Here is a 27,604-nt window from a genome sequence, read left to right as displayed (position 1 = left end):
GTAACCAACTACAAATAACGGTAGGGGGGGGGCTAACACGGGTGACGACGCATCTGTATAATCTGTGGCAAACCGTTTCAGGGTGTTCTGTACCATAAAAATAGTACAGAGATTCTTTTGTTCTTTAGACCAAATTGATTATTAAAAAGAGTGAAGAATACGCATGTTAATTTCTCTAGAACGATGTACCTCTGACGAAGACATGAGATCTCCGACCTCTAGTTCCAAGTGAAAATGGCGGTCTTTTGGCATTATTTTTCATCGGAAAATCTTTTCCCCCAAAACCTTGAGAGGTTTAAGAAAGTAAAAATCTGTTGTTCCTGTAGCTACAGGGATATCATTCATTCCCATACACATTGTTTTTGCTACAGAATTATTTCCTAAAACTTGAGTGAAAGAGACGGTCGCTAGAGTTGAGGGTGTGCAGAATCGAATTGAGACCCAAAATAAACTGGGATGTGCCCCCTGAATACTTTGGCATGTACCTCTTTCGCTGACGTAACAATATACAGATACAATTTGTTAATGACCGAGGCATATTCACTTGAGTTGATAAGTGTTGTTCTGCGAATGTATAACGCGAGATTGTAAAAAGCGTTCCAGAACACTGTTGCGTCACAGAGCGCCATCTAGCGTCCTAGCGACAGAACAACAGTTCGACACGAAACACCGTACGGACAACACGCTAGCTCCTAAGCGTCCTCACGTACTTCAGTTTTCGCATTGCTAAATTTCCCTACCACTATGAGCCGAGTAGCAGACAAGTACCTTAGCGGCGTAGTTCACGTCCTGACGGTACTAAGTCTCACGAAGAGAGGGAAAACAGAAGAGAAGCCGAAGTTGAAAGTAACGGTGCACGCAGCAACTGCACTACTCAGGTTCATAAAAGCTATCGCTAACAGTGTTGCATGCATGAGCCTCGACCTATAGTTTTTAAATTGTAAATATCGACTTGTGTGTTCATTGTTGATGTTCTGATGTATTTATGTCTTTTTAAATGTATTCACTGTATTTTCCATGAATGTGATTATGTAATTTTAATGTTTAAGCCTTAGAAGACTAGCCCAGCAGGGCTAAAAGGCTTCGAAATAAATGAAATGAAATTGAAGAATATAAGATTCTGACCCAAAGTCCATGCTCACTAAAAACAAGACAAGTGTACAAAACAGTTGGTACTTTATTCATGACCCAAAACAAAAAGGCCATACTAACGTGTGATTATATACAAAGCGTAAATATAATGTGCACATCGTACATCGCCTATACAACAAGAAATCTGGCATATATAATAAGAGCAATTTACCAACACTTATACTGGAGGTATGTGTGTAAAAGATCTATCCTTGTTCCCTCTAAGATATAGTGGTATAGTCTTACCATCAAGTCTTACTAGTATAAGACACTTGGGCCTTAACACTTGGGCCTTAAAGAGAAAGGTGAAGATTGTGTCACAAGACCTGATTCTTGAGCACTGTTAAAACTATCAAAGAGCATAAATATAACTTGCAACATGTAACAGAATTTTTCCACTATGATTCTTTTCTATGCAGCTCCTTTGGCAAAAATTCTACATCTTATAAAAACACTAGCATGATCTAATTACATATGTTGGCCAATCGGCTAGTGTCTAGTACCAAAAAAGCCTTTTATGAAGTTAAGAATTATGCCAACTACAATTAGATACTTTCATTTCATATAAAATACAAATAGTTCATATTAGCAATAAAACATGAAGCTAAACAAGATAGTAAGGTACAATTTCCATACATTTCAAAAGTTTGACTGTGTTCTCGATAATCTTGGGTACATATTTTTACCTGAATATGATGCTATGTTTATCAAACAGCTATTTCAATACATGCATTAATAATTGTGACACAGTAGCAGGCCAAACTTTCATATTCTCAATAAAACAGAGCTGCTGTATACTTGGTTAGACATCATTTCTGGGGACACATCGAAATCTCTGTTCAGTCTACTCTTGCCATATTGGACATGTACAAGAATACAAGAGTGGTTTCTGCCGCCATTCTACCACACTTGGCTGTCTGACAAAATTTCTGCGCTCGGAAAAACAAGAATCGAGAGTTGACATCCCTATATTGGCAATTCCTTTCAAAGACTATCCCTACAACATTACAAATGAAAGGACTTCTTTCTTGACATCATTTTTAACACGTGATATGCACCAGTCACTGTTAACTGTAGGGTGCATAACTTGTTATTCCTAATGGGGTTGTTCCAGATTAGTTGAGATCAATGATGGCTACTTCAGTCTGATAGATAAAAAAACCATAGAAAAACCATGTCTGATGTTCTTACTACAGTAATTCCTCTAGAGTCTTGACAGTACTATGATACAATACTGATTAGGATGCTGGATTTCTCAGGTTTTGGAAGGCAAGCAATCTGGCAAGCCAATCTTTATAAAGACTGGACTGAAGCCATAGTAAAGCCAACAAACTTGCCAAAGTTAAACACTTGCCTAACTTTCATGCATGTCACAGTATTGCTAAATACCAGCTTGATATAAAATTGGGACACAAAAAGTATTGCTAAATACAAGTTTGGTATAAAAAAATTGGGCAGTTTTCTGAACCCAAAGCAGATTCAAAAGCCGAATCAATGGCACATATCACATAAATAATACTAACACAGTTGTGCAGTAGTCCTGTCTTGCTGTAGTTAACAAACAGTTACTGATAAATATACTTTGCTTACATAAACTACACTTAAAACAAAGGAAACCAGTCATGGCCTAAAAAAATGTCCTCGATTCAAATGTAGTTGAGAAAATAGCAACTACTTTTCTTTAAAATTTGTAGCTTAAATGCCAACCATGATTGTATGGTAGTCCCATCCACAATCACCTCTTCTTACAACTGAAAATAGCATTTATAAGTACATTGTTGGACATAGACCTTAAAATTTGCAACCCATCCCTAGTCAAAACTGTCTCATTTTACAGTCAATCCTATTCAATTGCTACAAATGAATGCTTCTACCAATACATTATTGTGTCCGACTATCATACTAGCTTCTTACAGAGCTTTCAGTTTCCCTCTTGACTGAATGACGAGAAGAATCATTGCCACTGCCAGAGTCCCAGGCACATGTACCTGGCCTTCTGGAGCAAACAAAATATGACAGGTCCTGTCATGGACATTTACGTCAAAAAAAGTTTAGGAAAAATGCACCCTGTGTCCTTATCTTATATCAGAGATGTAATCCGATTGGTTATCTCAACTCCAATCCAATCCACCGATGAGAACTTGGGTTCTGTATCAGAAATTAGTGCCACAATCTGATAGGTCTGTTATGAATCCATTCCACCAATCAGGGCTTCGTCCATCAGATCATCATCAATGTCACACGGGCTGGCATCAGGCTGTGATTGGTCAGAAGTGCCTTCGTACAGCAGATGGGATTGGTCGGGGTCAGACAGAGGGGAGGTGTTCTCAGCTTGAGAGTCTACTTCAGGGTCCATGGAATGGTCATGGTCTGGGGAATGAGTTGCAGGGGGGAGGGGGGCGCCCGTGTGTGCATTGGCAGCACCGGGCACGTCGATGACAAGGTTACCGTCCGGGCTGAGGGAGTGCAGATCGTCCTGACCGACGTTTCCCAGAGCCGGACCAGCTCCCGGGCTGTCCGTCTTCCCGTAGGGCTCCAGAACGGGGGGTTCCGGGTCCTGCACCTGGGTGGGGCTGGTCTCCTGGGGTGAGGAGCTGCTCTCGTCACCGTAGCTGACCAAGGAAGACAGCGCACCGGCGTTCAGCTGTGTCCCAGCAGTCAGGGCCGGCATGGCAGCGGCCGGACCTGGAGCTGGACCCTGTGACTCCGCCTGGGGCTTAGATTTTGATCGATTCTGGTTGCCGTGCCGTTCGTCCACAGTAGCGGATGACCTCTTTTTGCCACTCCTTTCCTCTTTGGTACCATTTGCAGCGGGATTCTGACCAGAGGATGAACTTTTGTCCTCGCCTCTCGACCGCGGCCGTTCTCCTGTGGTCTTACTTTCAGCAGACGTTGGACGGCTGCTGGAGTCTTCAGTTAGTTTCTCGGGTATGATGGACACGTCTTCTGAAGCTTCAGCTGTACTCCTAGCTGCGCCGTCTGATGCGCAAGCACCAGAGGACGTCTGCGGGTCGATTTCCTGAGGTTTGAGAAGAGGAGGCGGCGTCTCGGACGACTCGTCCTGCCGGGTTGTCTTAGGCGAGACGGACTTCTCTCTTCTTTCAGCCACGTGTTCACTTTTCATTCTATCGCTTGCGTTGGAAACAGTCCCATTTGTGATTGCAGCTGTTGTGGTTAGGGCCTTGACTGCTATTTCTGCCTTTGCTACAGTTACCACATTGGAAGACTTTGACTTGACTGCATCCTTAGTCGTTTTGACATCAGCCTTGATGGCTGGGACCTCTGGGATGCCATTTGAAGTGTGGCTGTAGGATACAGTGCTGACTTGCGGATTTTCCGCCGTGCTAGCCTGCGTGGTGGGGCTGACGTGAGCCGTGACCAGGACAACGCTGTCGTTGTCGGAGATGCTGCTAACGTGCACGCTGCTGGCGGTGTTCTTTAGCTTGTCTATCACGGCAGACAGAGAACCTTTCCGGGAACGGATGGGGGACTTGGAGTTGGATCGGGAGAGAGGTGGGGAGGACAAAGTTGCACGTGGGGACACGGTGGACTTCACCGTCGGAGATGTCACCGGCGCGGTGGAGATAACGAGAGGAGCTGGTCTGGTGGTGGTGTGGGACGTCTCCTGTGCCAGTTTAGGCAACGCAGCACTGGTCTTAGTCTTGCTAGAGCTAGAACTTTGCTTTGAGCTGGATTCCTTGGGAGCAGTGCTTGTTTTCGTGGAGGCAGAGGTGTTGGCAGAGGCTGTGACAAGTCCCGCGGAGGCAGCCTTGCTGCTAGCCGAGGACACAGAGGTGGATGATTTTGAAGAAGTTGATACCTTGGAGGCAGAAGATAACGCAACTTTGGAGGAGACATTTGCAGAGGAGGAAGAAGTGGTGGCCTGTGACTTGCTCGACTGACTGCTAACCAGTTTTGAACCTGATGTTGTACTTTTGGCACTGGCTGAAGGCTGTTTGAGAGTAGATGACGAGGTTTTAGAGCCTGAGCCTGGTGCTTTTGGCCCTGACACAAGTGGTTTGGATCCAGATGTCACCAGTTTGGGTGCAGAAGTGGACGTTTTTGGGCCAGGTGTTGCAGATTGAGTAACAGACTTGGAGACCGATGCTACAGGTTTTGAAGTGGGGCCAGGAACTTTGGGAATGGAGGATGCAACTTTGAGGCCTGATGACGACATTTTGGAACTAGGCATTACCGTTTTGGGGGTGCCAGTCACAGGTTTGGGTACTGGAGATACACTTTTTGGTCCAGATGTCACAGGTTTGGAAGTTGGGGTGGAAACTTTTGGTGATGATGAGACAGGTTTGGGACCGGACGTTGTTGGGGTGGATGCTCGAACCTGGTCAGCTCCTTTCGAAGAGGCGGTCTTGCTGGAACTGGATTTTGCTGACACTTTCTGTTTTTGCATTTCTCAAGGTGGCTGTGTAGGAGGAAGATGCGGAGGGATGTCTGCTGATGGTGATCATAATCCTCGATGGTTTGTCCTTGCTTGAGGACGACTTGCTTCCCGATCCTGACACCTGCAACTTGGACCGCGGGGACTGCCCGCCCTTGCTCCCGCCACTGCCTTCAGAGAGAGATTTGGACAGAGCTTTTGTTCTCATCGGACTTGCACTACCCGTCCCAGACAGGGGTTTGCCCCCACCCAGGCTGCCTGATTTCCCAATTGCTCCCACAGTCTTGGCCTGGAGGGACATGGCTGCCGGCTTGCCTCCAGAGCCTGATCGGGAGCTCTGCATGCTGGCCGGCGGAGTGTGGGACCGGGCAGTCTGCATGGTCATGGGGAGCTGAGAGGAGGCACCGGGCAGACTAGCTGGGGGAGTGTAAGACCTTGCCGGGGAGGTACTGTAGGGGGGAGTAAAGGTTTTAGAGACGGGAGGGGTGCGGGAACCATTGGGGCCGACACCGGCTGCTCGTGGGGGGGACACCCCTGCTTCCGACCTCCTTCTTTTGCTCCCTTTGTCCTTCTTGTCGCCGGCTCGACTTCTCTTGCTGCCACCTTCAGCTCCATTGCTGCCATCTGCAGAGCTTCTGCTGGAGCTTCTCCTCTTGGTGGGCTTGGTGGAGCCGTCACTGCGACTGCCCTCACTGTCAGACTTCCCGCTCTTGATGCTGGCCGTGTTGTTCCCCAGACTAACGGTGATCTTAAGACTCCCTGTGGACTGCTGGGTGATACTGGCTGAGGACGTCGCACCAGAAGAGCTGGGGACGGATGCTGCACTCGCAGCTGTTGAAGATGGGGGGGTTCACGGATGGGAGTTTGAGACTGGTGGAGAGATCTGTTGGCTCGAGCTGCTGCAGGGATGTGGAGGAAGAAGACTTCTGACTGGTGGAGAGGTCGGTGGGTTCGGTCTGCTGGTCCAACGGGGTGTGGTGTCCTGTGGAGAGGTCCAGGACCTCTGGGGTGGATGCTGCCGTCATGGACAAGTCAAGTCCCTGCAAGTCACTGCTGGAGTAAGGACCCTGGTCAAAAGAACTGGCGGAAAGCGCGGCTCCCACGTTGGAGGTCACACTTCCCACCGCTTCGTTACCCACTTCTGCCGCTGCCTGCGACTTTCCTGACACGTCCGAACTGCCCGCACCGGGAGTGGTGATTTTGGAGGCAACGGAGGATGGATTCAGTGCCAGTCCGAATGCGTTGGCGTCGCAGCTCTCAACATCCATGGACACGTTTCCTTCTGAACTTTCCTCGATGAGACTGTCCACAAAACTGGTATCCGTGGTGTTTAACACCTCTGTGTTAAATTCAATGGGCTCTGTTGGAAAGGTATAGTCTGTGTCGAGATGATCGGTCCCTGGTGTCGACTCGCCACCTACAAAATCAGCAGGGTCGAATGAGGCTTGGAGGTCACTCCCTTGAGCTACAGCACCTGCAGCTGTAAGGTCCTCCATCGAGCCGTCTGCTCTTATAAAGCCTGTAGCATCCAGAGGTGGCAAGTTTTCAGGGCCTAGACGGGAGTTTACAGCGTCTCGACTGCCTTGCCTTTTCAGCCTCTCGCTCTGCTCAGCAATGTCATTCAGCATCGCTGAGACTTCCGAGTCCTGGGTGAAGTCTTTCACTGCCTCCCCCCTCCCTGAAGGATCGAGAGAAGGCTTGAGCTGCATGGAATGTGAGGGTGGAGGTGGGAAGGCCCTGGCCGGGGACTGCACAGTGGGGGTAGAAGGGTGTGGGGTGGTGGGGGTGAGGTGGTCGGGCTGTAGGGTGGCGTCGTACGGAATGTTGCTATCAAAGTCCATGGCGTTCAGCTCCTTTGTGAATTCCTCCTCACTCTGCTGTCGTTTGGGCGACCTGTTGTCCGTTGTGGACTTCCGTTTCCTTTTGCGTTGTTTGGTCGGAGGAGGGGGTTCTGTCCCGCGGGGGGACATCTGCCCTGGCTGGGGGGGTACCCCCACCGGCTCCTTCAACAAGTTCATCAGCATCGGATGGCTCTTGGAGTGAGGGGGCCCTTGAATGCTCCCCTTCAGCAAGCTGGCCAGCATGGGGTTTTCCGATACTTTCGTGGCGTCCGTGTCCGTGAACTGCAGTTCGGCCTGCCCGCCTCTTCCCGTTGTCGTGGACGCGAGGGTGAAAGGTGAGACTGACGCCTGTCTGTACTGCGCAGCCGCTCCACCGAAATCATTGCCTTGAGAAGGGTCGACACCATTGAGATGCATTAGCAACGTTCCTCCCGCCTTCCCCCCTCCCCCACCGGGAGACGTTACTCCCAGTAAGTTCAGGTTGGCGTTGGACAACTTTTGCTCACTGCCATCCTTCACTGCCGCTATCTTAAGTCCAGAAGATGTAACCGCTGCAAAGTCGGAGAATCCGTGAGACATGACGATCCCTTCCGTTGCCTTGGACAGTGAGGACAGGATGCCGGGGGATGTGGTGTTGATCTGACGCTGCATCTCCTTGTGGTGGGCCACGGCATGGCGGGCGATGGCACGCATCAGCACAGGTATGGACAAGCATCTGCAAGAAGAAGATCGGAAGAAATGAGACTCATGACTGCCTAACGCTGTAATGCAAACTGTTGAATACAACTATCATTGAGAAAAAGTCAACACAATTTTCCTGGTGAATCTGAAACTAGATAGGTCTCACTGAGGCTAAACTTCGACGAAGACAGTTGAATCTGGCCTTAGCTCTAGTTTAGACTTTAATACAGTAAACAAATTAATGTCTGGCTGTGAGACTTCATGATACATGTAAGTGTATCAGTGCCACTGCATTGTAAGAAAAACTTCTGCAGTTCTTTCAAAAACAGCAAGGTGGCATTCTGGGCTACTGAGAACTGAGTGAATGTGTCAGGAGTTTTTCTGACCAGATACAGACCTGTTCATGACCATGGTGGCATACTCATCTGTGCAGACTGGGGCGTCGCCAGCAGGGATGTGAACTTTGCACTTCACATGGTTGGGGTCAGCAAGGTCGATTTCCACTGAAAACACACGAACATGTAACCATTAGTGAACAAAAGTCCTTCGAGACTTGAGACTTTATTCGAATTACCGACAGTGGTGGAATTCACACAATAACATACATGTAAGATATTTGTACGGAATGTAGTGCACAGAATTCACACAATAACATACATGTACAATACTCTGCTCACTTTATGTATCTTATTTCCTTTGGACTTTACTGTTAGTTTCTATACATCAGCTTTTCTGCTTATCTTTTTGTGCATTTGAACCAATGTTCTGTTTCATTCTAAATTATTTTCTATGATGAAGGCTAGTACAGTTAGAAAGAACAAACATTTCCAAGGACAATTCCAAGTCTATACTTTGAAGGTTGATCTCACACAAAATCAATCTGACAAAAAAAGTCTTACAGCAGGCCATGCTCTCCTGTACAGGGTGCTCGAAGGTGACAGAGATTCCCGTGGGTGATGTAGTATTCACTTCAAACAGCTGGGCATTCTCCTTGGCTGTAGAAGATGGTAAGTTTCATAACAAATAAATCAGATTTCCTTGCTATACATATGCTGGAGGACTAAGTCTTTTGTTTCTGCTACCAGGAATTGTAATTTAAAATGACTGCCAAATACGTAAATCAAATAAAAATGAAACAAATTGAAAGCAACAACACATCAAATATATCTCATACTTCCGTGCAATATTTGTGAATTGGTCAGAACTTCTTGTTTTATTCCTTTAATTGTGAACATGATCGATTTTGTGTATGCCTTTTCCCATTGCCTTCCTTAAGAAACTGAAGACCTTTTCTGGGACCTTAGACCTAACTTCCTGTCAGTGTCCCTATCATGCTTGAAACATCTACAGAAACACAAGCAGACATACACCAAAAGCAAAACCTCCATACACACCTTCCTCACAGCCCTTCCTGACACAGCTGGTGATGAGGGTGTTGTACACAGTCTGTTGTCGGAGGGCCTCCAGGACTCTTGGCACGCAGGCCGGGTGAGTGAAGGGGATCTTACTCACCAGAACTCCCCTCAGATCAGGGGAGTCGTTAATGTAGTAACAGTGGTGCTGGTCAGGCAGGGTCTGGGAACAGAAATGTTGAGAATGTACTGATGGTTTTCTGTACAAAGTTACAGTGATTGTGGCATTGTGGCACACTCTTCAGTAAAACCAATCAGAGGGGAGCAAGGGGCCAGTACCTGGCCTGAGCACATAGGCAGGCTTCAGGCAAGTTTTCATTGTATAATCAAGATGTAAAAGTATCAGTTAAAAGACAGAAAAAAAACCTCAAAATGTAGAATAATCATTCTTTATCTATGAAGTTCTTTGAGCAATTGGTCAAATCTTTGGTTGCTCAGCAGTCCCTCAGCCTCTAGTGGTCAGTGATGTAAGATGAAGTTTCTGTCTTACCACATGAAAGAGTTTGTTGCGGCCGTTGTTGTTGTCCATGTCAGCGATCCCCTTGGCTTCCATGACGTTCTGTGTGACCAGTCGGTTCATTGGCACTGCCTTGCTCTCATCTCCACACAATATACCTGTGCCGTGCGGAATACATTGTAGTTAAAGTTAGAATCTTTCCGGCACTTTCATGCAGTTAACCTCAGTTTCTAACATGTTTTGGCATGTTCCTGTCTCAAAGGCATCCAATGCAATTTCAGGGTGGCAAAATATCCTGGATGAGAAAATCTCTGATATTGACATTTACTGCCATTTCTTAGCACATTGATTTTCATCATCCTTTTATGCTTGAAATAGCCCAGAAACAAGGTACGTGAAGAGACACTTTATTTTCTAGTACTACTTATGAATAGCTAGAAGCAGCCTACGATACAAAACAAGCAACTGTTTCCGTCAGCGACATCCCATTTTTTCCTCATAGATATCTGTGTGCTATGGGATAGGGTTGATTTAAAGTTACTACATTTAACAAATGACCAGAAAATTGACTTTGAAAATTTACTGCTTTTTACAGTAATCAGTTGTCTATTTGTCTATTGTGGCCTTACAGAGGAAAAACATAGCTTGGCACGTCAGCTTTTCTAACCTGTAGCAGAGTGGATCCTCTTGATGGTTGAGAGAGACAGTGGGATGGGGGAGGGGGGCACCAGGGAGAAACAGGCTGGCAACAGCATCATGTTGTTGTTGTTGATTCCTGCAAAGGCTGGAGTCCTGCAACCAAAACAACAACTTGGTTCTACCTTTAACCTTCAGTCTACTAATTTAGCCTTTTTGCCACCAAATTCTTTAAGCAGTGAGGAGAAGACTGAGAAAAACTACCAAGATTTCACTCTGATGGACCATTCTCAGGAAATATATGCACGAGAACATTAGAAAATTTTTTTTACTGGACAAGGATATTTCAAAATTGTTTTTCATATTTCTGATTCTAAACCTTAAGTTAAGTTTAAAAAAAAAATTGTCAAAGTCATATGTGACCAGTGTTAGTTACAAATTAAAGAACCATACAGTTTAATGGCACCTGAGTGATTGATGAGTGAATTCTCCCTACCACATTGACACACCATTCTGAAACACATGATTAATTAGGAAAATTCTCCCTACCCCACAGACACACCTTAATCCTGAATCACCAGGATTGATTTGTGAATTCTCCCTACCCCACTGCCACACATTTCTGAATCACCACATGATTTTGAAGTGAATTCTCCCTACTAACCCTACTGACCCCTTGCTGTCATGTTGGGGTGGGTTGATCCCTGCGAACAGCGGCTGAGTCTGTAGCTTGTGCGACGTCGAACCCTCCAAGGCGACATTCAGCGACTGACCAACATCTCGAGGAACTGGCGCAAGGGGAAAACAATCTTTGTTTTATTTACATAATCGTATTCATAAACCTGCAAACATCAATTCGTGTTTACTTTTTGTCGGCTGTCACAAATATTACATGTATATATAACCTAGCTGGAAAGACAGTTACTGTAGTTTTATCCCAAATATTGGCAGTAACAGAACTTACCATGGTCACGGATAGTTTCGCTCTTGTCTCCCTCTACATTCAACATGTCGTAGGGGGAAATAAAGCACTTCAGCTGCATAGGGTGACCTGCATGAAACATCATGGAATATTCTATTTCATGAGTTTATAGAACAGTAAACGCATTTACCCTGGTGGTAGCTTTATTTTGCAGGAGGGAAAACAAGGTTTTGCAGAGTTTGAAGTTTATAACTGTTTATTATTTAGTTTGTTAAAGTAAGAAAATCAGCCTCGAAGCATGGGGTACATGTACAACAAGAACTACATGTATACAATGTATCCCCAATGCTATGATTCATGGTAACTGCAAAGTTCTTTTTCACAGAACAGTGTGAGAAGTTGGTCAACCCACCTCCTTGTCTTGGGATAACATATCCCACAATGCCTTTCTGTATCTGGGTCATGGGGTCACCCCTTCCTCCCAACATCCTGCTGTAAAAAAGAACAACATTCAACAAACTACATTATCATATTTTGTTATTATGTGATTGGACTTGCTTTATCTGTAATACATTTTAGATTCTTCTTTGGTATGTTCACTGTCTGTATATTATTTTTTTCTTGTTGTAAAATGATTTCTTCCTTCTGAAATGTTAGACATAATGTACAAAGCATGGGGAAGAGACAACCAAACCTAGATGCTATCAACTATGCATGTACCACCTAGCCTCCTACAATGCAGCTGGCTAACTGTAGGTTAGTAACTACTGTCTTGGAAATTGAAATAGTAGAAGTGGGTGAGGACAGTACAGATTAGGTTGAAATTTGATGAAATGAATTGTGACAATAAGTTCTCATACAGATACTGTAAATGCATTTACTTTTGCGACGGTTTAATTTTTGCAGTTTTCGTGGTGGGGAGATCACAACACTGCAAACATGAGGTTTGTATTTCTATTATAGAATTGTTTCAACTGTGAATGTCAAACACCACCGAAACTGCCATTTTTCCACAAAATAAAACCACAGTAAAAGTAAATACATTTGACAGTATTTTTCTTCTTTCCTATAGTGGTGACAGGCAACTCCACCAAAAAAACAAGTACAACCACACTGCTAGGATTCTCTCAGCTACACTACCAAGACCTACATTGTAATAGCATGCATGCCAAGACCTTCTAGCAACCACAAATATTTTACATGATGATCCAACCTGTCTGTCTCCCCTACACCCTCCTCATGGAATGCTTCACTGTAAGAGGAGGACATATAACAGATATGTACAGGAATGGGGAAAAGGCACAGTATGGGACAGACACAGTGGGCCAGGGATCTAGCCATTTCTAACCTCCGGAACCCTTTATTACATAAACGTCCTGCTATTATTATGTTTACCTTCGCAGAAGAAAAACATATAATTATTTTTGCTCAGTTTCATCTTCTTCTCCAAACCAATAAGGTCAATGACCTGAACCAGACATCTGTCACCATAGTAACTAGTGTTGGGTTACATTATGTTGCAAGTTTATAGTAGGAGGGATTTAGACTCCTGTCACCATATACATTAATGTGTTTGAGTAAGAATTAACAGAGCAGACCATATGCAAAGGTTAACATTATGTACTTGCTTTGCAAATAGTTCCTTTCCAGTTTGATCTAATTCTATTCTTATTCATATCAAACGTGCCAGTTTGGCCTGTCAATGACCATAACTTGGCCATAACTTGGGTCTGCTATGGACAACAAAATTCAGTGAAATAAAAGGCTAGCTAGTTACATGTAGTGGGTTGTTGGATGCAAGGGCAGAGACTTTATTATACTGTGCCAAAAACAGTTACTCAAGCAACTGGATATGATTTTGGAAACGGTCAGACGTTTCAGGTACCATCTACTACATTTTGTATCTTTCGTCAGTGACATAACTGTTTTTGACGTATCTTATTACCTGGATGTCTAACCTTCACCGATGTTTCACTATGTTGCTTTCAAGGACCATTATGTAAATTAAAGATGATGTAGAAAGTATATTTTCCTGTCATTTCTTTAAATAGTAAGTTGACCTAACCCTATAGAATTTCAGAGCAATATTGAGGGAGAGAAAACACAACATGGTAACTTTGCTCCATGAAAACATGTGTAAAAACCTTTCAATCCAACATCTGGCCAAGATATGAGAGCAGTTTTTATTTTGTGTAACAGGCTAGGTAGTGAAACACCCTGATGTACCATACAGTCAACTGGTAAGAAGACATAAACAAATAAAGCAGTCACAAGTAGCAAGCAGTAAAAAGTAACAAGTGTAGTCATTCTGAAGAAAAATGCTTTCCCACAATGCAATAGCACCAGAAGGGATCATGGGAAGAAAATGTGCAAAACTGGATGTAACTGTCATTCCCACAATGCAATAGCACCAAAGGGGATCATGGGAAGAAGGATGTGCAAAACTGGACGAAACTTTGACTCTTTATCTCTTTGAAAGCTTAGAAATGTTACTTACTTGTAGGCGTCGGCCATCTTGGTTAAATCACTCTCCATACACAGCAGTGTCTGGTATGTCCTCATCTTTATTTTACTGGGAAAAAAACGCAAATTTGCAATAATAGTTCCATTTTACAGAGTTTGAGTTGTATATATAGTCTTCTTTATGCATGCAAGAACTAATAGTTGTGTGCTGGGCACAAAGTCATCACAAAAAACACCATCTAAGGCCTCAAGGAAAAAATGTTATGTTTCCTGTTTCCCGGCTGACCCTAGAAAAAACTGCCTACCCTAGCCTTTTTTTTTGTGGACCCCTGCAAGGGACATAAATATTTTGTGCTGATTAATTTTTTGTAGCTCCATGATCTGACACCCGAGTGATGAAATGTTGTACAATTGGTTTTCCAACATTTGACGTTGAAAATAGTGTCCTCATGCAAGTGTTGCTGTATTGTGTAAGTTGGTTCACTAGAGATTGCCAGAGTCTAATAAAAAAGATAATTCATTCCTGCCGACCCTAATTTTTTCATGACTGAAACAGGAAACACAACATTTTTTTTCCTAGGCCTAGAATCTGCTCATTACCCACCATTATGGGTACTTGTGAAACCGAAGGACACTTGTCACTGGTAGTAGGAACTTTATTCAACTCATCAATGATGGGATAGGAGCCAATTTCTACCCCTCCAGACTTTCCAGCTCTATTCTTAGTTCAAATTAACATCTGCCAGGCCTAGGAAAAAATGTTGTGTTTCCTGTTTCAGTCCTGAAAAAATTAGGGTCGGTAGGTAGGGATTATCCTTTTTTTTTCTTTTTTTTACACTTCAGTGATATCTACATAGGAGTCCAACTTATACAATACAGCTTAACAAAGTAAAACTTGCATGAGGACAGTCACTTTGATTTTTTAGTGTCAATGTTAGAAAACCAATTGTAGATTTTATCACTAAGGTGTCAGATCATGGAGCTATAAAAGGTTGATCAGCTCGAAATTATGTCCCTTGCAGGGATCCACTCCCCAAAAAAGTCTATGGTCAGCAGTTTTTTCTAGAGTCCATCGGGAAACAAGAAACACATCATTTCTTTTCCTAGGCCCCAGGGACTTTCAAAATATGCAGTCAGCTCGTAATAACATCTAAATTTAGACCTAACCTAAGTGGTGAGCTGTTAAACTGTACAATCTACCAGCTTGAAGTATGTAAGTACAAATTGGGCCAAATCAGTTTAATATCTTGGTTGTAGGCTAGGCTTACCTGTCTCCAGGTATTCTGTAGATGTTCAGCAGCCCCTTTAAGTGGCCCACAAACTCCTTAAAGTCTCCGTTCCTAGAGGGAACAACAACATCACAGCAGCAATGTTAGAAGTATATGTCAATATTTTGGATGATTTAAAACAAAACTCAGCATGCTTTTGGCAACTTGTTACACTTAACCTTTGAACATCTAAACCTAAAAGCCTCTGTGAGAGTTATTGAATTTACAGTAAGGCCACATCAAGTAATATTAATGGATGACATCAGTGTGCACATGAATTTTTGCATGATTTTTGAAACTTTGAAATTTTGTTACCCTCTGAGAGTGGTCAACATGCCAAAAATGGGCAAAGATGTCTGTTCCCATGCCGGAACATGGATGGCAGATCTGTATCTGTTATGTTATAACCGCCCTTCGGCAAGGCCCTGATTTATTGTTTTATCTTTTACTTAATAATTGATGTTGTAATAGTTGCCAGTAAACTTAGCACAATATCTATCTTAGCACAACATCATTTCTTGTATAACAAGGTTTATGATGTCAAAATTTGAAAATGTAGGAAACTTGTTTTTTGGCCGGCCTTGTTTTTTTCCGCCCTATCACATTAGATTTGGAGTCTGCGAAGGATGTCATCCATAAAATTAAATTGCTGTGGTCTAATCATAGTTATTTACAGCTAACGTCTATGTTATGTTAGAGCATGTTTTGAAGTCTAAAAAAGTACTGTATCCCGACACATGGAAATGGAACAGTGCTTGGGTAAGAGATAACTTTAAGTCTGCAAAAGCCACAATGCCGTGAAACTATAATTTTATTGACTAAGCCTTACCTGAGAACTCTGAGCATCTCGGGACAGCTCTGTGCCTCGGAGCCGTGGTGGGCCACCCTGACGTCCTGTACGCGCCCGCTCGTGTCCAGTCTGATCTCCACGTAAAACAGCTCTGCACTGATGCAACATTCGTGCCCGCTCGAGCTGACCTTAAAGCCCAAGCTGTAAAAAAAAATTACATTAATATAGAACCATAATTCCCCACAGTCTTCACTACACACATTTTTTGTACTCATGTACCCTCTGTGACTGAACTACTTGGAACATACACAATTTTTATGACATTTGTTAACATTTTTTTTATTTCTAGTATTGCTATAACTTTTTTTGGATTTCAAGTATTACTTACAGATTTTATAAGATATCGCTTTGCAATGTTTTCATGATTTGTAATGTGCAATTTTTTAACAATTTGTAAATTGTCTGCAATTCAGCAACATCTTGAATCATTTTAAATCATTTTGAAGAGCTGTACAAAAAAAAATGTGTACGATTCCTTTGATACCCTTTCCAATATGTCCCTGTCTTTCTTTGTACAATTATATATGTATCCCATACTGTTGCGGCATATGAGAACAAATGACTTCTAACAGATTGTAACTCACCCCATTTGAAAAGTTGAATCAGATATGGCCTATAAAGTCTTAGAAAAAGGGTATTGAGTTTTTGCAAGAAAAAGCAAAGTTATGTGATTCTTTGTATGATGAACACTCACCCAACTTGTCTTGCAACAGAGTCCAGCCTTTCCACCATGGATGGCAGGGTTGTTACTGCAGAAAAACAAAACAAACATAAACATAGACCAAACAACAGAAAGGCAGACATTTGCTTGGGAGCAAATACAGCATATTTCAGTCCACTTCCCTCTCCTTCCAAAATGGGTTGTTCCATGTCAACCATTTCCATATGTAGTGCTCTTCAATATGGCACGTTTTAATACCCCCACATAGTCCCAAATATACAAACAGTAAAATATTCTCAAAACCCTCATATACTGTAAATCCATTTAAAAATGCGGTTGGAAATTATAGCGGTCGGCGAAAAATGGACAACCTCACGTCACTTAATTATAGCGGTGTGAACATGGCTGATGTGTGTAAAAAAATACATTAAAACGCTGGCCTTTTTTTTTAAGAAAGTTAAAAAAAGCAGTTTACGCCAGCGAAAATCGATTTTTACAAAGAAAAAACAAAACAGGCACGCCGATGGTGTCTGGAAGTAAATGATTTACAAAGTACTGTAGCGGCGCGGTGACTTCAAAAAGTTCGTAATTACGCCCGCTTGTGTTGCGTGCGGCACCGCCGCCCCCCTCCCCAAGCTCCATGCCGCTGCACGCCGCTACATGTCCGGCGCCGCAGACGAGCTTACAGCGAAACCCGGCGTCTTCGCCCTAGGATTGGAGCGTAATGAAATCCATGACGCCATCGAGAAAGTTCTACAGACACTATAGCCTTTAAACAGTAACGTTTAATCGTATTTTTTGCCGCAAAAGTTGACTCGCAATTTTCGAAAAACTTGTGACGCCATTTTTTTTCACTCGGCGCTTGGTTCCCGAATTTTCGATTCGTCTTAGTCGTAGCACGCTATTAACGCTTTTACATTTTGTAGTACAAATGACGCTTAACATTTGATTGTATTTCTACCTAGATTTCTACCTCGAAATTAAGCAGATTTATGCCGCATTTCTCGTAGTTTGTAACTCGTTTCTGAAGTTGGCCGCCATTTTGTTTGTTGTTGTCTGCACGCTTGGGCGACGCTGAATTTTGTAACTCGTCTCATTTTTTTCGATATTGTCCCGTACTAGCACAAAATGAACGGCTATCGTTTCTGTAAATTTATGAAGAAACTTCTAAATCGAAGTATACGCTAAATATTTATAAATACCCAAGTGTAGATAAGCTGGGAAATTTCAAAGCGTCACTGCGTCACATATGTTTGTGCATGTTCACAAGATTTTTTTTTACCGTGGTTTGCTTAGCACTGCATACTTGTTAAAAATATGAACTACTTTATGTTTAATAAATATTTTATTTCTGGAAGCACATCAGTGTTTTGCTTGTTCCTATGTGAAGCACTAGTACTGTGCGTTGTGTGCATGTTGTAGTCAAGAAATGAAGCGTGATTGCGATCGTACCGTAACGAGCTTGGGGCAAGAGGGAGGGGGGCTGAAGTGGTAAAAAAAGTTGCGATCATGAAAATTTAGCGGTGTAATAGTGACCGCTAAAACCGCTATAATTAAGTGACCGTTATCAAATCAAGAATTACAGTAGTGCTTTTCAGTAACAAGTATCTCAAAGCCGAAAAAGGATTTGAAATTGCGTTTTTAAAGGAAACCTAAAATTTGAACTCCCCTAGATTTGCAAGAACTCTCCCCCCAGGTTTGATCATGCGATCTGGGCTGATGGAAAAAAAATGAGCTGGCTAGAGCCCTGCATTATAATATAGAAAATGAAAGACACAAGCTAAAGATAACACATGAAGGAAATCAATAAGATGTCTCAATCTGACCTTTAAGTGCCTTCTGTAGGGCGTTGATGCACTTTCTCAGCCGGGAGTGGTCCATGTTGTCTACAGCCCTCTTGTCCTAAAAATAAACAAACAAACAAACAACTTCTTTAATACAGTTTAACAAAGTAAAACTTGCATGAGCACACTTCTAATTTTTCAAAGTCAATGTTGAAGAACTGATGGTACAACATTTCATCACTCAGATGAGCTAGAAAAGGTTTATCAACTTGAAAAATTTATGTCCCTTGCAGGGATCTACAAGAAAGGCTAAGGTCGGCAGTTTTTTCTAGGGTCGGTCGGGAAACAGAAAACACAACATATTTTTTTCCTAGGCCTAAAGTTTATCATCGTTCTACAGGCTGACCTTATTGAGAATCTCAGATTTGAAAAAAAAAGACATTTCTGACGTACGTTTAAGCTGGTCCAGACCATGGCACTGCGGACCAGTTTGCTGGTGTCGGACCATGACTTGATCTGGGCGCTCTTCGTCCGTAGCCGCTGCATCAGAGCTGACAGTTCTTCACTCTTCTCATCCTTACTTGAGGACAGCTTTCCTCCTAAACACATGACAGGAAAAAGGGTGTTTAGCAATAAAACAACATACAATTCATTGACACATGCAATAAAAAAACGGTCAGAACGTGTGTATGTAATCTAAATAAATAAAACTTTCTTGCAGAGTAAGAATAAAGAAAATTCTGCTCGCATTTCCTGTCTACTTTGCAATTATAGTGCACATGGGAGTGAACATAAGGAAAATTAAGTTGACTTTGAGTTAAACTTAAAGTCATACAAATTAAAAAAAAAACACAGGTTAGGACAGTTCATCTTCATTTCCGGACAACTGAAATTAATTTTTGGGACAGTGCTGGGACAATAGGAAGAAAGAGTTAATTTTGAGGCCTGCCCCAATGTTTGCTAGCAGCATGTTAATGCAGAGATAACAAGAAGAATGTTGTGAATCTAAGTCAGGACAACCATGGTACCATATCTGGGGTTCATACTAGAGGAAAAGACGTCTCTAGTGCCCATTACATACCAGAGAGACAGATAGGCTTGAGCTGAAGCCTGGACAAACTCTTGTACACCCATGTCCACTTACAATTCCAAGGTGGCTAAGGGTGACCCACAGGCGGGCACTGTACTGTTTTTTCAACCCTTACAATGAGCAAGAAAGCAAAACTGCTAGTACATTTTGTATCATGCTGCTTGCCAGTTGTGTTCTTATTAGCCATAGAGAAATTACTTTTGAAATCAAGGGTGGTTGGTCGGTTGGCTTTTGGCTATTACAAGTTATGGGTATGGTAGTATTGGTTTGGGTGGCTGTGGTTTAGCTGTGTCTGTTTCTCCAAACAGAGTAGGTTGACAGCTCATGGGTAGGTGAAGATTGACAGGCAGAATCATAAGAGGCCTCAGAGTCTGCCTCAGAGCGAGCATAGGGTAATTAAGAAAGATGGAATATTGTATATTTCCTAGCAGTCTGGAATCTATGATTTCTTGTTTTCAATGGAACAACACCACAGTGACTGTTGGCAACAAGAAATGCCATTTACATGTAGTACAGACAAAACCTTGCATAACTCTTATCTTTAAAAACAGACAATTTCCTGGGACTGCCAATGTTAATGGTTCTCTGAACCTGAAACAGGATATGCCTGTTTTCTTTTCTGACATTCAGCAAAGGCCTTTTAGCTGGATACAATCTGTTATGTACAGGCCAGATCAACCTGATGGTTTTACAATTCCCTTCTTTTCTTCAAATTTGCATTTAAAAAACCTGCTTTGGACTTCATTTTTGAGTGGGACAACTACCTTTTACCAATGCTAATGAAAAAAAGATTAATCAAAATTTGTCAAACAAGCTGCAAGTGCATACATATATATCCAAGCCACAGTATCATACAAGGAAACTAGGAAAGCCACCTGGGGGTCCAAAATCTAATTATTTTTCTTTCATAGGTCAATTCCTACCCACCTACCAAATTTCATGACAATCCACTTCCTCATAGCTTCCACAACACAAACATACATGTACATGTTTATCATGCATCCATTCATCCATATGCTACGGTAAGAAGCATGTCTGCATACCAATGTACTGAATGTCTTCAGACTCTGGGCTTGGTCAAAATGTCTGGGCCTGAAGCAAACATTAGGGTCTAATCTTCCCTAGCCAACAGAATTAGGTTTGACATTTCTCCCTAGCCAATAGGATTAGGTTTGACATTTCCCCCCAAGGCTAGCTAGGCAGATGTAGACATATTTTTGAGGTCACAGAATGAAAGTAGGACAAAAACAAACTACTGGCACAAGTACATGTTTGTTACCTGCAGTATGAAGAAAGCTGCTAGGGGTATACTGCTGCAGTTCACGTAGAACTCCTATATAGAAATTAGGTCCAGATCTTTTTCAAAACTCAACTTATATCAGTTATCTTGTTTGAGATAACCACAAACATAAGAAACCAACCAACCAACATGCAAGTACTGGTAAAATTCCCTGTGAGCATATAAACTCCTTCATGTAATCCTTGTATGCTCTCCAAGTAGATGTTAGGCTCCTTTTTGGCATTTTTAGGCACTTTGTTGGGCTTTCTATTTTGTCTGCCTTTCTTTGGGCACACTAGCTCTAATAACTTATCATAAAGCCCCAAAGCTAGCCTACCTTCCTAGCATCCTGGTCAGATTTCAGCTTTCTCACAAAAATTTAGAGAAGGTGGCTGAAATAAGAAAGTAGCAGGCGAGCCATGAAGGGGTCTGTAATGGAGACTACAATTTTTTCTTTAAAAAAAAGTAGGCGGTGCAAAAATTTGAGTAGGTTGTGATTTTCGCCTGTTACCAGCTTGTTTTGAGAAGGCTGGATTTCAAATGGGAGTAGCATAAAATGTCATTGATTCTTAGAACGGTGACTGATGACATGTGGAACGTAACACAGTCCTTGTTTTGAAAGGTCAGCCATGCTTCTTTAAGTTTTCACCTTGAATCTACACTATCAATTACCGACCTTTCTGTAAAAGGTTAGAGATAGGAAGATGATAAGAGCAGGGTTGGCCTTAAACAAATCATTTGGAAGGCAAAGAAAAATCCAAAACATGTTGCTGTGAGAGTTCAATTTTGCCGCAATATTTCACGACTGACATGTTTACTTTCAAAGCTGTAAAACATGTCTATGAACTTTTGATAACAAAAACAACACTAAAGAACAGATCCTGTATGTGTTCCTGTAGTGTTGGATGTATATGTAGGTTACACAATTCTAAGCAAGACTAAATAAACTTTTAAGAATCTGATATGCAGGTTTAGTTTGAGATTTGCCATTTCATATTGTTTATCATATCAGGACTGTAACGTTACTATGTGCACACAGTGCCCAGCCACATATACCAGTGAATACTTATGCATTGTACAGGCTTGGTACATTAAAATGCTCAAGACACAGGATGGCTACCTACTTATACTATCATTTAAGCATTCCCCCCTTTTTACTAAAGGCAATCACTGAACTGAACAACAAAAAATTTGACAAATTACTCTTATCACATTTCACAGACAAAGAACAAACTGTGTTTTGTCATCCTTTAAAATATATTTTTTCAGTGTGCATTATATTCCAGTCATAAGTTACCAAGAGTCACAAAAATTAATTGCCATCTTCGGGGTCTTATGCAATGAGAACAAGACTGTGGGACAGCGATATTTCCTGTATAAATAAATGATGTAACAGTATGGCACAGTGTGGCCACCTGCCTTCAGTAAAACTAATAAGCCTTATCTGGAATGAACGTTAAAACCAACAACTTTAATTCCAAACCTGTTAAATCCTGTTATCAAGACCAGACAGCTGCACATTTTCAACTTAACACAGTTTTCTGCATAACACATTCTTAGAAAAAACACCATACTGATCTTCTTACAGGGAAGTAAATAAATATTTTTACTGATATTTTCAAGACTTAAAAAAGAAAAGTCTGCTAGCTGGCTGAAGACCTTCTGTGTGATAGCTGATTCATAATTCTTCCCTGTAGTGTTACAGGGCTCAAAATACTGAGTGCATGTGCACCTTCGTGCACCCAAATTTGGAGCTGTGCACCCAATTTTTTTTCTGTGGGTGCACCAGTGTACCCAAGTGTTTTTTTGTAGGTTTATGTCAAGATGTTAAATTTAGAGTAGTACTAGTATTCAGCATATTCTTGACCATCTAAGTGTCAGAAAAATAGTAAAATCATTCTTGTAGTACTTGTCTTTAGAAACAAAACATAACTTAGTTTTCGCTGACATTCTGCTTATTTTATCTTATATGGTGCACCCACAGAAAATTTTGTGCACCTAATTTTTTAGGTTGGGTGCACCAGTACACCTATTCCCAAAAATGAATTTTGAGCCCTGCTGTTATGATATTTGCAAACATCTGGCATGAATTGGACCATAATTCTTCTGAGTTCTGTGTAAGGATTTCATAAACCACTCATGGCCACCTGTGCAACACCAGGGTTCAAAGTTCTGTTCTCAACCATGGTTCAACACTTCAGTTGCCAAATATTCTAAAATGATTAATATCCTGTACAAAATATGATATCAAATTTTGGCAAGTAGTTGACGTTGATTAATTTGTTGTCCTGGACTACAACATTTCCAGACAAAATTGTGGAAATCCTGATTTAAAGAAGAGTGAAAATGTGGATAAATATTATATGGGTTACAAGAGAACCTGTATATATATACTATTTGTCTGAAATGAAATGTTGCCTTACTAGTAGATGACTAGTAGGGGATCCTTGTTTCAAATGCTCAAAAACTACATCTTTCAATTCAAAATCTTTATTTTCTTCCATTTTGAATTATAGTATACAACTTCTATATTCTAAGAGGACATTTGACAACCAGTAATTCGACAGGAAAAAAGATCTTTCTCGTGTGCTAAAAAAAACCCATTGCAATTGTAATTCTAACCTCGTTAAATTCCATTAGGTGTATAAGGGCCGCTGTCAGGGGTCCCCTTCCCAATCCATCCCAGAAATTAAATGTGACGCCTCAGTAGCTGGAGCTATATCTCATTTAGTAAGAGTGAGCACAGCTCCATATTTGTCCTTCCCAGATTCAAAGATTCTACCCACCAGACTGACCTTAAATGCAAAAATCCTGAATTCATATTTGAGTAGAAAAAAAGCCAAGGTACATTTTTTGGAAAAGGATATCTGCAGATAAAAAGACCTCAAAATACAAACTTGTAACAGAATCACAGTAATTTAGCTGGATGCAAGCAATTAACTGAAAAGTGATCACAATATTTCTTCTTCAATTACACTAAAGAAATATCAGTTATTCACATATCAATAATTCCCTATGCTTTAGAGTCCTGATGAATCTATAACTTGCATAAAAGGGTTGGTCTTTATTTTTGTGTAACATAACACATAGACTTTAAAGGGCAAACCCTCACTGACACGCGACTTAAACCAACAACCTTAGGGTATATACTCTGGTAACTATATCAGTACAACAAGGCCACTGTACAGCTGAAAACCCAAATTGTCTCTTGAATTGAAGGAATATTTTTAACACAACTAGATTTTTCATATTCATAGCTCTTCAGATGAAGGTTTACTAAGTATTGTTTATATGAATTACTTTTATATAATAACGTAAATTATATAAGTAGACCAAAAATATATATAATCATAGCTGACTAACATTATGAATTTTGGCAGGCATGGAAACCATACTAAAACCACAATATTACATCTACTAGTCACTGCAATAGTATCATCAAACATATAATTTTCTGTAATGTGGTAATACCTTTACCAAAAGCACATTATGTGATAAAGGCTGATAACTGTAACAGGTGATAAATATGATTATAGCCAACATAACATGATCAGGCAATCTACATCACTGTAAAATTAAATTAATTTTTCACGTAAGTTTGTAGGGCTTAGATGTTGCCGCCCAGTGTAAATCAAGAGTTTGCAATGTCTTTGAGTTTGCTGTTGCAACTAGGATCTTCCAAATGAATCAAATAGCTCCTTGGTTGAAACAACTGTTGCAGAACTAAAATGGTACAAGACTAGCAAATAGTCCATGATGCAATGAGTTGTGGTCTGCCTCTCATTCTCAATCTCATAAAAAAACATTGTGAAATTTTCAAAATATACAGTATGCAATCTACATTTCAACAGGACAAAACAAAACATTATTTGCATCCAAATTGGAAAGGATTTTGTCAAGGTAACTTTCCTCATTTCACTTGTACAAACAAATTGTTAGGAATACACACGTGCATGTAAATGTATTTACTTCTATGGCTGTTTTCTTTCGGGGTATGACTATGAGGATGAGGGAAAAGTTTTTATTGCCCTGTTTAAAGTACGCAGTTACAAATTTTAATTGAAAAACAGAAATTACAAAAAAAAAGAGAACATACATTCAAGGTGAAGGTTAGACATCCTGGTAATAAGATATGCCAAAAAAAAAACAGTTACATATCAAGCAACTGGATATGATTTTTGAAACGGTCAGACGTTTCAGACATAAGAGAACACTGCAAAAAACATTCACAGCAAAAGTAAATGCATTTGCAGTACATACATACATACATGTATGCAATCTAATCTCAAGGGGGGTGCGGCATGCGTGTGTTACCTTCTCCAACTCAAACACATGCATGAAAGGAGGCACATTACAGAGAAGTGTAATTAATGTGCCTGGGATGAAAGAAGGGAAAGTGCATAACTGGGTTGCTCAGCTTGACACGATGTGTGGTACTAGTAGTTCAGGGCTCGAAATTCATTTCTGGGAAAAGGTGCACTGGTGCACCCAACCTAAACAATTGGGTGCACAATTTTTTTGGGGGTACACCATATGAAATAAAATAAGTAGAAGGTCAACTAATTATGTTTAATTTCAAAAGAAAAGTACTATAACAATGATTTCATTATTTTTCTGACACTTAAGATGTTAAGAATATGTTGTATATACTACTATACATTTAACCTCTAGAATGTAAATCTACAAAAACATGTGCACTGGTGCACCCAGAGAAAGACTGGGCGCACAACCAAATTTGGGTGCAATAAGGTGCACATGCACACAGTATTTCGAGCCCTGTGTAGTGTTAGGTGGTGGCAGACAAAGCTGTAGCAGACAGACAGTGGGTGTACACTGTACAGAGATTTGAATACTAAATTAGTGACTTTGCTGAGTAGTGACTGATTCTTATCTGGCTGAAAATGTCTCGGAAACAACGGATAGACAGGACTTATTTTTTGTTTTTGTTCAGAAAAATATAAGTTGTCTCAATTTGTCAGTGTGATATATATACAACATTATCTGTAATGAAGAATTATACATTTTCAATAAAATTAGTCTAAAGGTGTTCGCGATGTTACTTCTTTAATCTCTAAATTCTAATTAATATCTTCACAGTTATATGGCTGACTTCCAAATAATACATGCAATTGTCTGAATCAGTAGCTTTTCTCAAAATGTCATAAATTATCACACAATCCAGCTTGAAGACGGGGTTTTTACACTTCAATCAACAGCTGGGCAAAATCTAATTCATGAAGCCTAGTTATCATTTTCTACAGAAACCATAAGGCACAGACTAATATGGGTTGAGGGGGTTACGAAGATTATATGAATACTAAAACAGAAATAATTATTAACCTTGCTTCTATCAATAAATGCAATTCATTCCCTGTCTCCAAGTTGTACTTTTCAAAAGCTCAGCTTTGTAATTTTCTTCTTATGATCTATTTTAAAGCTGTAAGTTTTGTTTTAAATTTTCACCCTCCCCCCTTTAATCCTTCCTTGTTTATTCCCAGTCCCAAGCAACATGAGCCCTCACTGGGGACCAACCAACCTCTCCCTTCTGGCCACGCAAAACCCCTTCAGAGGGTAAACAAAGTCAACCAGCGTCAACAACAATTTCTCCCAAACAGTAAACAATCACGCAAAAATAACCAAAACGTCAGGCATAATTTTCCTCTGCCCAAAATTTACCCAAACTCGCCAACTTTGAACCAGACAACATACCAGAATACACTCTCACACTGGCGCCAAATAAATTTTTTACTTATTTCCGCTGGGTCCCAAGATTGGTTTTAGAATTCCAGCGACGTTTGGGAAGGGATCAAGCGATGCATATTCAGGGTAGAGCGGTAAAATGCTCGGAGACGCTCCGCGCTGGGACAAAGAGAAACCGCAAAAGCGGGGATAATTTTCCGAACAAAAACAATCCCGCTTTCGGGACGGGCCAAAATGGCTGTACGCAAAACAACTCTGTGCAGGGACGGAGTCCTCGCCAAAAACACCCCGAATCGGCGCTTTTAAAGCACCGCATGGAGAAATCTTCGCCTCACCTGAGATCTCAACAGCTTGGAACCTGCCCTGGCGTGCGAGGTGTAGGGTAAGGGAGAGGCTGGACTTCCCGAGGGGCGGGGAAAGCAGCCCGTGGGGAAGGCGCTGTTCGACCGCCGCCATCTTCCCTTTGCTGGTGGTGACGTCACTGCAGGGTCGGAGGTGCTCAGGTTGTCCGTCGCCAGGTGTCGTTGTCTTTGTCTGGGAAACTGACGAACTTTGATAGTTTTATTGATAACCACAATGATAACGGCGCCTTGAGTTATCAAATATAAAATCCTTGAATCAATTCAAGAAATAACGACAAATCTATAAGATATGTAATTTTGCACAATGAAAAGAAAATGTTATTTCATGGACGTCCGGACATAAGCTAGACTAGACCGAGAGATGGCCCAACATTGATTTATATGGTATATCAAATTATTCCCACTATTTACCCAATATCACTTTTACTTAGAATAGATAATAACATTAACAGTCATCAGGTGAAGATAAGCTCCTTGGGTGAAGCGTTTTTGAAGATGCAGCAAAAATCTGTTTAGTTTCTTCTTCTTCTTCTTTGTTGAGGAGGCCAACACATTGCCTCACTATGTTTGGAGAAACATACCGACCTATTTTGGTCGGTTGATAGACTATGCACTTTATACTACGCCATCATTATGCCCTTTTGAAAAACATTTCTAATATCACTTGGGAC

At 41.5% G+C, this 27,604-nt stretch overlaps 2 protein-coding genes across 5 annotated transcripts; both read right to left on the bottom strand.

Annotated features, from left to right (window-relative positions):
• Positions 1-1,159: 1,159 nt before the first annotated feature.
• LOC109478700 (mucin-5AC-like) lies at positions 1,160-5,992 on the bottom strand. The gene has a single exon (XM_019780399.1). It carries the CDS (start codon positions 5,537-5,539, stop codon positions 3,317-3,319), a length of 2,223 nt encoding a protein of 740 aa, XP_019635958.1. The 5' UTR covers positions 5,540-5,992; the 3' UTR covers positions 1,160-3,316.
• Positions 5,993-6,011: 19 nt separating this feature from the next.
• LOC109478695 (mediator of RNA polymerase II transcription subunit 1-like) lies at positions 6,012-27,044 on the bottom strand. Of its 4 annotated transcripts, none has more exons than XM_019780388.1 (17): positions 26,907-27,044; positions 18,956-19,101; positions 18,545-18,620; positions 16,752-16,806; positions 16,037-16,198; positions 15,208-15,279; positions 13,974-14,048; positions 12,690-12,728; positions 11,889-11,968; positions 11,519-11,605; positions 11,219-11,342; positions 10,586-10,710; positions 9,952-10,076; positions 9,444-9,624; positions 8,949-9,044; positions 8,447-8,552; positions 6,012-8,083 (listed from the first exon to the last, which is right to left on the bottom strand). In XM_019780388.1, the coding sequence occupies exons 1-17, from the start codon at positions 27,025-27,027 to the stop codon at positions 6,277-6,279; spliced, it is 3,477 nt and encodes a 1,158-aa protein (XP_019635947.1). In that variant the 5' UTR covers positions 27,028-27,044; the 3' UTR covers positions 6,012-6,276. The 4 variants fall into 4 exon arrangements, with proteins under 4 accessions (XP_019635947.1, XP_019635948.1, XP_019635949.1 ...); XM_019780389.1 differs by having other exon boundaries at positions 11,228-11,342; XM_019780390.1 differs by lacking the exon at positions 12,690-12,728.
• Positions 27,045-27,604: the final 560 nt, after the last annotated feature.

The sequence above is a fragment of the Branchiostoma belcheri genome, unplaced genomic scaffold (assembly GCF_001625305.1).
Source record: "Branchiostoma belcheri isolate BF01 breed outbred unplaced genomic scaffold, Haploidv18h27 scaffold45, whole genome shotgun sequence".
NCBI classification, from domain to species: Eukaryota; Metazoa; Chordata; class Leptocardii; order Amphioxiformes; family Branchiostomatidae; genus Branchiostoma; species Branchiostoma belcheri.
This window is presented reverse-complemented; position numbering and strand designations above follow the sequence as displayed.